At 35.2% G+C, this 10,039-nt stretch overlaps 2 protein-coding genes across 2 annotated transcripts; one reads left to right on the top strand and one right to left on the bottom strand.

Annotated features, from left to right (window-relative positions):
* Nucleotides 1–2,765: 2,765 nt before the first annotated feature.
* Nucleotides 2,766–7,763, bottom strand: Clc (clathrin light chain). The gene is made up of 4 exons (XM_089632172.1): nt 7,529–7,763; nt 6,417–6,521; nt 5,055–5,166; nt 2,766–3,216 (listed from the first exon to the last, which is right to left on the bottom strand). The coding sequence occupies exons 1-4, from the start codon at nt 7,686–7,688 to the stop codon at nt 3,033–3,035; spliced, it is 561 nt and encodes a 186-aa protein (XP_089488298.1). The 5' UTR covers nt 7,689–7,763; the 3' UTR covers nt 2,766–3,032.
* Nucleotides 7,764–7,905: 142 nt separating this feature from the next.
* On the top strand, nt 7,906–9,954 carry Tim8 (translocase of inner membrane 8). Its single transcript, XM_089632173.1, has 2 exons — nt 7,906–8,101; nt 9,619–9,954. Exons 1-2 carry the CDS (start codon nt 7,997–7,999, stop codon nt 9,787–9,789), a joined length of 276 nt encoding a protein of 91 aa, XP_089488299.1. The 5' UTR covers nt 7,906–7,996; the 3' UTR covers nt 9,790–9,954.
* The last annotated feature ends 85 nt before the right edge of the window (nt 9,955–10,039 follow it).

The following is a 10,039-nucleotide window of genomic DNA, read 5'->3' on the forward strand; positions in this document are numbered from 1 at the left end:
CGATAGATAGAAAAACAAAAATACTATTGACAGCTGCTGCAAAGGTTTCGGAGCAAAAATGACAATATGTTATACATTTTTGAATTAATATATTTAGTTACAGAACAAATTGGCAGTATTTGTTTGGGCCAATCAGAGAGCCAGTAATATAATATTCAACATGGCCGCCCTATACAAAGTGTGAACCGAATATTGTAACCTAAAAAAATGGCGTTTTCAGTTCCTAACAATACCGGGTTCATCAATATTTAGTAAGGATTTAGACGGCCGGCATAGTCCAGTGGTAACGCATTGGACTGCCATTCCGAAGGTCGCGGGTTCGAACCCGGCGTGCGCAAATAAATTTTATTTGATTAATTTGTGTTATTTCACAATTAATTAATTAAAATAATATATAGTACGTTTGCGGCACGTTCCAGAGTGGAAGATACTACCAGTATCGCCCTGGTGTAAGACCACCATTCAGAATTGAAACGTTGCTCCAAATGGCTTTAGCCGTGTTTAGTGACTAGATCTGAATAGCCAGGTACTTCCCTACCTCCCTCTTTCCCTTCCCCACTTACCTTCAGCCTCACAACATCCCCCAATTGGGGATGCCATAGTCTCACTGGCTCCAGACGGGAGCAGTAGGGACTCTTGTGAGGTATTCACTATAAAAAAAAAAAAAAAAGGATAATATAAAATTCTCAATAATCCTGTTAAAATACCACATTAGATAATAGATGTTGTACATAATTCTTAACTCGCTGTTTTGAGAAAACAAGCATTTAGCCTTCGGAACAAGGGAAATCAAAAATGACTCTATTAAAAAATATTATGCACTTTCTTATGGCATACAGGTTTAAATTGCATATCAAAACATTCCAGCTGGGGCGAAATTCCAATATCAGAAGCGTATGAACGGTTCGTCGGCAGAAAAAAAATTCTTGTCACTGGTGCACGAACAGTTTTCCTGAGGTTAAGTTATGTACCAACTTTTAATTACGAATAACCGGTTTTTAAGTTTATTTCCAAAATGGTAGCAGTAAACTTATTTTGCCAGAAATTTCTGTTCTGGCAAAAAATACTAAGTTTTTGCTTTTTGTCCATTAGGTGTTTGTTTTAAATTGACTGCTTCACTTTCTTTTCAATGGACCACACATTTGCATTACATCTGCTTAAAAAAATTATATTCCACTCAAACTGTCAAACAAAAGCAAAAAGCATATATTAAATGTTATGTGACGTTTACAGAAGGTATTAAGTATAGTGTGCTTTCTTGTTGGACTACACATGTTTAGCACACGAAATAAATAATTTTATATTAAAAAGTTATAAGTGAAAAAAAAAATTGTTTGCCAATATTTTATCGAAGTGGACTTTTCGTATATAGGAACTATGCGACTCATATAAGGCATATCAATTTAATTTTTTTTGCTAGTACAAAGGTATTTGCTTTCAATTTAACTTTTATTTTTTAAATTATAGAAAATTTCTATTTAACACGACTTAGCGTGTTCTGCAGTACAGCGTAAATAACTTCATTATTGAGTCAAAATGATAAATTTCCCACTTAACTCTTTGCACGCGGCCGTATCAACTGTTGTTACGGCAAAAAGTCCATACTCACAGGCGGCTGTATCAACAGTTGATACGGAAACTTTGACGGCCGATATTCCAGCGCTCTTTCGTCATAAATGTATTTCTTGCTCACTTGGACATTCGTAGAACTATCACGATGCTGACATCTACAAGAATTTCTCAAAAATAAAATTGTATTTCATAAAAAAAGATCGATAATCAAGTGCGCCTCTTCGCGCCTTTTAGTTTACATTTTGGTCAACGGATGGCGTTAGTACTAGTATGTCATTCACAACTTTTCATAACTAAAAATGATAAGTGATCATAGTGTCCCACTTGTGTCTATCACCTAAGTACACACACGCCGAGTGAATGGCGGGACCACATTCAAAAGATACGGTACGTCTTTGTATGAAATTTTATGTTTTTGTTTTTATAAACATCTAAGAGTGTTGACACAGGAGGATTTGTTTTCATATTGTGGAGAATAATCTGTTCTGTCTATATAGTCATGTCAGAATGCTATAATTTGACATTTAATTGCGTGCATAGGTATTTGAAAATTTGTACCGCGTACGGGTGTAGATAAAACGGAGCAAATTAACGCGTTCAAAAGGTTAATGTTTTTTTCCAGTAGGCCCACGACATATATATATTTTTTTTACATTAACCGCACACAGGAGGCCCTGAGGAAAATCGTTTTCCTCAGGCCTTGTCTTCTTTTGGAATGCTGTGTGAAGGGTCTTTTTTAATGAAAGAAAGGAGAGGAAGTTCTGGGAAAGTAAAAGGTATGAGGATTGGATAGGAATCTAGGGATCAGTGTATCCAGGAGTGACGGACATATGAATATATCCCTCCCACTACAGCGCAAGGCGATAGGTCAAGAGACCAGTTGGAGAGGTCAAAGGGTCTCCCCAAACCAGTCTCTTCCGATCTGGCACGCTACGCAGCTGGTGGAGGCGCATCCTGAACACACCTCACCCAATGAACTCGGGCACCCCTGCTTAATCACCAAATGTAGCTCGGCACTTAGTATTGGTTATCCAATAAATGGTTCCCGGGGCAGCGGTACGCAAACCCGCCTCCCAAAAAGAACTTTAAGCGTGCTTGTTCACCTAAAAACATAGATTATAGCATAGTTTCTCTATTTTATTACAATCTGAAGTACCTGCTTTGCGTACATCCAACAAATAAACAACTTCTGCTTAGGTTTTTGTTATATATTTTAATTCATAACAGTCTGTTATCGGATAGTTTACTTCTGTATTATACTATACATAATATATCGCAAGACGATAAATACGCTTGCATTTTCATAAAAAAACATAATATATAATAATACAAAGATAATAAAGTCAAACCGAACGTAAACTTATAACAGTACATAATCGAACGTTCATAATTATTCAGACTTTGCTAGCTAAAAGCTGTAAATGTTTAAGGAATGAGATAGTGCGAAGTCCGCCGGTGGTTTATGCCTTCTTGGGGGTGACAAGGTTGGTCTGTTTGAGCTGCAGAATGATGGAACGCATTCGGGAGACGTCTTTGCTGGACTTGGTGGATTTGGGATTGAAGTCGCAGAGTTTGGCGATCCTCTCCCACTCTGTTCCCGGCTCCATCTCGTCGCTTTCCGCCACAAACTGCTTCTCAGCATTCCTTTAATGGAAATAATTCAGTGTTAGGGACGGCTTGTTGTGCAGGCTCTAAAGGCAGACTAATAAAGGGAACACCGTTAGTTATCATTGAATTTACAAAATATTACTTGGATATGTTGAGATATGTACATATTATATATGTATCATTAAAAGACTGTTTGATTATTGATTGTTAGAATGCTCTGAAGTGTCATAGAAATGTCTGAGAATATGCAGAACTGCGTGAAAATTATTTTGGTGATTAAAATGTATATTATTTCTACATAAACCTGAATAAATCCCTACACAAAAAAAATAATCTAAAGGAGTTTTCAAAGAACCAATGACCATGGTACTCCGTGAAATTTTCAAATATTCAAATTTTTGGAATACCGTTGAATAAAATTGTATTTTGAGATCTGCAAATATTTTCTAAACAGTCAGAGGTTGCAATCATAAAATAAAAAGTAGAATTTACAGAGTTATTAGCGCAAGCGATTCTGATTTTGTCCCTTTTACAGTTTTCAAAGCATGAAGAATAAAATCCATCACAAAAAACATCCCAGCACGGATGATATTAAAACGCTCACCGGTGAGTGATCGCCGAGTTCAGTCGTAATAAAAATAGAACGCTCACCAAAGAGCGAGAAATGTTCACGAGGTTGATGGGTTAGCGACCATACAAATGTCAAAAATAAATAAAAGGCGCTGATCGATGATTTGATAGTCATCAAATAATGTGACCGAAAGTTTGAAATAACCCAACCTGACTACACAATGAAATATTCATTCTACGATAAGTTTTATTTCCAGCTTTACGATGAGTGCTGCGAAATAACTGACTTAAAAAGTATAAAGTTATTATACTATAAAACAGCAGTGTCATGCCCAAGTCAAACAAAGGGAGCAGAATATATAAATGCACTTCTTGATTAATTTCCTTCAAAACGTATTAATTTCAGTTCTTGATATAAATAAAATATTTATATCACTTGATTGGGGAGCCTTTCTCTCATCAAGTTGCAATAATATTATGCATAAGGAAGATATACAATAATATACTTACTTGGCGGCCTCTCTAGTAAGCATGAAAAGATTAGGAAAGTGTTTATAATTATTGAACATGTTAACACAGAAATAAACACACAAAACTGTCTGAATGAAAATGCCCGTAGAATTTTTTATCTCAACTTCTAATCAATACTGTATATCAGCCATTTTGCCTTTTTGACAAAATTGTGTAAATTATGACAGCTGCAACTCATTGTTGACTGAAGCCATCGTACCACAAATAAACTTACAAGTGTATCGGTCGCTGCGAGTACTTACATAAGCATGTGATCTTTAATTACCATAAGTTGGATGAATATGTAAACTCACTAGTAAGTAACTACTGCCTAGGTGTCGAAATGTCCTCTGTAAATTGGCAACATTACATAGTTTTCTTTCAAATCAGCAGAGTTCACACTAGGGGGGTATAACTCCGATTAAAAATTGGAACTGAAATATTGTGATGTCATATGATTGCCTAACTATATCCACCAATTAAAAATTCTGGAAGTCTATGGAATAAACTTTCAGAGTTTTCATTGATGTATAGTATAATAAGTAGGCTCCGAATGAGAATTTTACTGTATATTGGCATATCTATGGTTTTTTAGGTCCTATTTGTTTCATACAAAAAGCCCAAAGATATCGATGTATTGAGTAGTTTACCTATGGTTCACACTCGTATCGATTGTCTGTTCGGTGAGCCAACGGTAATTTAATTTTTATTTTTATTTTAAAGGAAGTCAAACATTCCTCAGTTACAAATAACCTGAAAATATTTTAACTTCTACTCCTTTGTATTGAACTAACCTATTGGCAGCCTTAGTTTTACTGATTTGTTCCTCGTGGCTGTTGTACCAGTCTTCCAGCTCTTTCTTGGCAGATATTCTCATCTCTTCCTTCTTCAGCTCTTCTTCGGCGTCTAAAAAACAAATGTCATACAAATTGACAACCTCCATAGCAATACTTTGAAGTGGAAATAGTTTATATATTTTTTTAAATACAATGGAATAGTGGAGATTAGGATAAATACAGATAAGCAGGACACAATTAATTGGCACACATTATTTTAAAAACTCTTTATACAAGTTAGATGACAATGAGAAACAACTACTTCAGTATCAGAAAGTTTTAAGGTTAGTTTTTTTCCTCTTATTTAATCCAAACTACTACTTAAGTAAATTGATAAGTTCTTAGTTTGTGTTTTAAAAAAATAACTAAAGCCTAACAAACTTATTTTAATATTATTATTACATTTTCTTTACCCCAAAACATGGGGTAAAGAAAAGAGATCAAATGAACCGTTTTTCTAATGAAATAGCTATTAACCGTTTGATTGCCAATCGTCGATTCGTGTTTTAACGAAGATTGCCGATCGTCGATTTCCGTCGATTGCGTCAGTCGTGTTCTGATTCGCGCGTACGTCGGGTTGTGGTGCTGCGGCGTTGGTAAATATTATTCTAATATTATCTTAATAGTTGTAAGATCGTAGTAAACCGTTTAAATTTCAGATTCATTTATTATTTTTTTTATTTTAGTTAATTGAAAAAATATAACGTCGAGGGCGTCCTCTGAAATGTCTGACAGCGGGAGCGACGATTTCCACTCCTCTAATTCAAGTTCGAGTAAGAGTAGCTCTGATGAGAGTGATGTCAGTGATGTCATACCTGTGTTTCCCAACCGCAGGATGCGAATTTCCAGTAATTCTTCGTTTCGTGACCAAGAAATGGAGAGTAACACCGGAAATTACTCATTTTCAAATGTACCTCCCGGAACCAATTTTTCTACCGAAAATTCTCATTTTTTCGAAACGCCTGGACTTCAGGATCCTTCTCCGCGTGATTCTAAACCAATATCATATTTTGATTTATCGAAATCCTTGAAAATTCAAAGAATTTATGGGGTTTTAAAAAAATATATAGTTTCATAAAAAATAATGTTTTTTTGGTGGCATTTTACAAGCAAATGTATGAATTTTTTGGCACTCAAACGGTTAAAATGCATTATTTCCATTTCCGGTTACCGACATAATTGTTTCTTATTGTTATCTAACTGATACACAGTGTTTTTAAAATAAAATGTGCCTATTAACTTTTTCCCGCTTATCTGTGTATTTACCGAGATTAGTTCTCAGGTTCATTGAGTTTATTATAATTCTTCCTTATTCCTTACCCTTTTCTTCAATGCGAATTTTTTGTTCCTCTCTCCACGCCTTAATTTTTTCTGGTTCTTCTTTGTCTGACCTCATCATGGGAGTGGGGGAAGGGCTGTCGTAAACTGAAAAAGGGTACATTTAAAAATAACATATAAAACACATCACACTTGATGTTCAATAGACAACCAGTATCACAAATTACATTATTATGCACGTCATTGTAACTTTCTAAAATGAGATACAAAAGAAGAGATGCTGTCTTAAAAATTATATTGCAAAAGGTAACATTTTTCTGGCTAACAAAGTTATGGGCTTCAGCATATTCAGAGTTGATGATATACAATATATTCACAACGATAACATAAATGGGTACAGGCTACAGTGAAACTAAATGAAATTCAAAGTGTTTTACTAGTACTTTTGGTGGGTACAGATATGGACATAGTACATCAGGGTAACAGATAAAAGTTCTTATCTATGTGTGCATTCATACGGATACCAATTGTCCCTCGACATCTCAACTCAGAGTTAAGCAAGTTCAATTGTTATACCACGAAAGCGGTAAAATTTGAGGTAAAGTTGAGGAATTCCTCCCCATGCAAAGGCTCTTTAAAACAACAATACTTGATTTCAACTTAAATATCTAATGGAGACAACTATTTAAGTCAGAGGAAATGTAAACATGCTAAAAATAGGTTTTTAGGTTGTGTTATTTTAATAATTTAAGCTTATTTTCAACCTTTTAAACTTTACTTTGATTGAGAAAAAATGTAACTTTAATGCATCTTTTACCATATCCGCCAACATAAATAGTTGTTTCTTGTAGTAATTAGATTTAAACCAAGTGCTATTTATAATTTTTTGCGTATTAAACATGAGGCCGAATTCGATAAGTATATCAAGCTTGATTTCAAGCTTTTAATATAAGAAATTTGAAAGCAGAAATACTATTGTATCAAGGGTATGCTACAGCCGATGTTGAAAATACTATAAACAACTCTAGACAGTAAAAGCTAAACCAAAGTAAGGACTTTAAGTTTATAAAATCATTAACTGTTTTGCATGCATCAATAATATATCAAATTTAATTGGTAATGGGAGTGTAATCTTTCAGTTTACGCCCACATACCTGGAATGGATGCTGGTTCATCTTTGATAATAGGAGCAGCACTGGGGATCGCATCTCCGAGCTCATCTTCCAGACCTTCGAGTTGGTTTTGTTGCCTGGCCAAGAAATCTGCCGCCGGGTCTACTTCAGGCTGGTCGAAATTATCCCCGAAGTCATCCATTATTGATCAAAAATTAAGGTGACAGAACAACGAAAGTGTCAAGCCGAAACGTCGATAGGAAATAACCACAGAAGAATGACGCACGCAGAATAAAGAATAGCAAATTGCGAAATAGTCTATGGGTGAAAATGACGTTTCTGTTATAATGCCGCATCTGTATAATTTTTACATTTGAATTTGTTTTTATGTTCTATGGCAACATTCAACATTTCATAACCTCACTTTAAAAATTTTATATCTGCCGAATTTGTCGTCTTCGTTCTGTCAAGTTGCTCGAAAAAATAATATATTTAAATTAACCAATAATCATGACTGACTTCGACTTTTCTAGTGTTCCTGTGGGAAAGGCGAATGAGAGCGAATTGCAAGAATTTCTCATGGTAGAAAAACAAAAGGCACAATTTAACGCACAGGTCAGTAATGTATGAGGGTTTTTTAAATCATTTCTATGTTATTGATGTATGGTTGCATCATTATAATATTATACGGGATAATTTTCACATAACTAACTAACCATCGCGCCATTTCTGTGAAGGGGTAGGCAGAGAGGATGGACCGCCTAACAGTTCGGTCTTGGCACACACTCCTTGCTGTTATTCTGACTCTTGACATGGCACGACTCAAGTATTTGGTTCACTTGATCGTGCCATGTCTTCCTCAGGAGTCCCTGACTTTTCTATCATTCGCAGTCGCCTCATATTCTCTCCTTACACTCCTTTCTTCGTTCATTCGCTCTACATGCCCAAAACATCTAAGCGTCCTTTTCTTAGGACGGGTTGTTTCTGAGAATTTGAACAATTCATCAAATTTCAACGTTCATTTTTCGGCTTTGTGAAAGTCCTACTTAAGTTCTGTTACTATATCATTGTAGACTGGTTGCTTGACAGAACTGAAATAATAACAGAACTTGGAAAAATCTTTCACAGAACTGGAAAATTTCAGGGTTAATTTTCAAGTTCTGTGAAAGATTTTTCCAAGTTCTGTTATTATTTCAGTTCTGTCAAGAAACTAGCCTATAATGATATAATAACTTGAATAGGACTTTCACAGAACCCGAAAATGAAAGTTAAAATTTGATGAATTGTTCAAATTCTGCAAAACAACCCATCCTAAATCTTACCCATTGCACATAAGCCTGCATTCTTTGCAAATCTCCACATTTCTCACACAATCATATATGATTTTACCACATACGCCTCAATGATCATTTATACAGCATTCAGTGTACTTTCATTCTGCTCTAGTTCTATAGCTCACTGTTGTACATCAGGGCAGGTACCAGCACTCCACTGTGGACTGTTAGCTTCAGTTTTTATGGACAATTATTTGTTAGCGCCAACTACATTCAGTCCTCCATTAATGGAGTTTCCTGCATATACCCTTCTTTCAATATCCTATCGGCCTTTCCATCACACATAAACGTACTTCCCAAATACACAAACTCATCCACCTGCTCCAAGCATTCATCATTCACAACTGTTTTCATACTATTTTTCAAACACCATGACTTTAGACTTACTTACATTCATCATTAGCTAATTCTTCATACATACTGCGTTCATCCTATACACGAGAGATTAGATATTCTATACTGTTAGAAATCGGAATCTTTGGTGAATATTCAGGATCGCTGGCCACGCTTAATTAAATTATTGTAAATGGCTGTCATCCCACACAAGAGCAAATTTTTATTTTACCTAATTGAAAATTAGAATGTTACAATTAAAATTTCCCAAATGCAGTTAGTTGCCTTTTATAGTAATTAAGGTGAATAAAAAGGTTTTATTAAAAAAATAAATCGTTTTGAGCGTGGCCAGCGATCCTGAATAATTACCTTAAATTCAAATGTCCTATCCACTTATTAGGATATTCAACCAGCGATCATGATAATTTGAAAGCCTCTATCTGAATTTTTCTTCTTTTCTTTTAGATCCACGAGTTCAACGATTTTTGCTGGGAAAAGTGCATGGACAAGCCAGGAAACAAGCTGGACTCCAAAACAGAGACCTGCATGACAAACTGTGTTGATCGCTTCATCGATGTTTCCCTGCTCATTACCAACAGATTTGCCCAATTGTTACAGAAGAGTGGCAGCGGATAAAACAACATTATCTCTGTTAGTCCAATTCAAGAAGTATGTTGTTGTTAAAATTTTAGATTCAAAATGTAAATATTGCTTTACATTTTATCATCCTTGCATGAGGAGTGAACATTGTTATGAGTGTATGTAATTATTGTTGATAAATAATATTAGTTTCTTTTGAAATTGTTTTATTGTTTCATGCCCATTTACTCCAGGATATTTTTTTTGATGTCACACTCGAGCTCCTCAGTACAGTGTAAAGACAGGG

Source organism: Hesperophylax consimilis, chromosome 5 (genome assembly GCF_061612785.1).
Source record: "Hesperophylax consimilis isolate HC1 chromosome 5, BYU_Hcon_1.0, whole genome shotgun sequence".
Classification (NCBI taxonomy): domain Eukaryota; kingdom Metazoa; phylum Arthropoda; class Insecta; order Trichoptera; family Limnephilidae; genus Hesperophylax; species Hesperophylax consimilis.

Bases quoted from the DNA above. Each gene is read 5' to 3' on its own strand.
- Clc (XM_089632172.1), bottom strand. From the start codon at position 7,688: ATGGATGACTTCGGGGATAATTTCGACCAGCCTGAAGTAGACCCGGCG. The intron at 6,522-7,528 runs GTATGTGGGCGT...ACCCTTTTTCAG, and splicing joins TGAACCAGCATCCATTCCAG to TTTACGACAGCCCTTCCCCC. The intron at 3,217-5,054 runs GTTAGTTCAATA...TTTCCATTAAAG, and splicing joins AAAACTAAGGCTGCCAATAG to GAATGCTGAGAAGCAGTTTG.
- Tim8 (XM_089632173.1), top strand. From the start codon at position 7,997: ATGACTGACTTCGACTTTTCTAGTGTTCCTGTGGGAAAGGCGAATGAG. The intron at 8,102-9,618 runs GTCAGTAATGTA...CTTTTCTTTTAG, and splicing joins AGGCACAATTTAACGCACAG to ATCCACGAGTTCAACGATTT.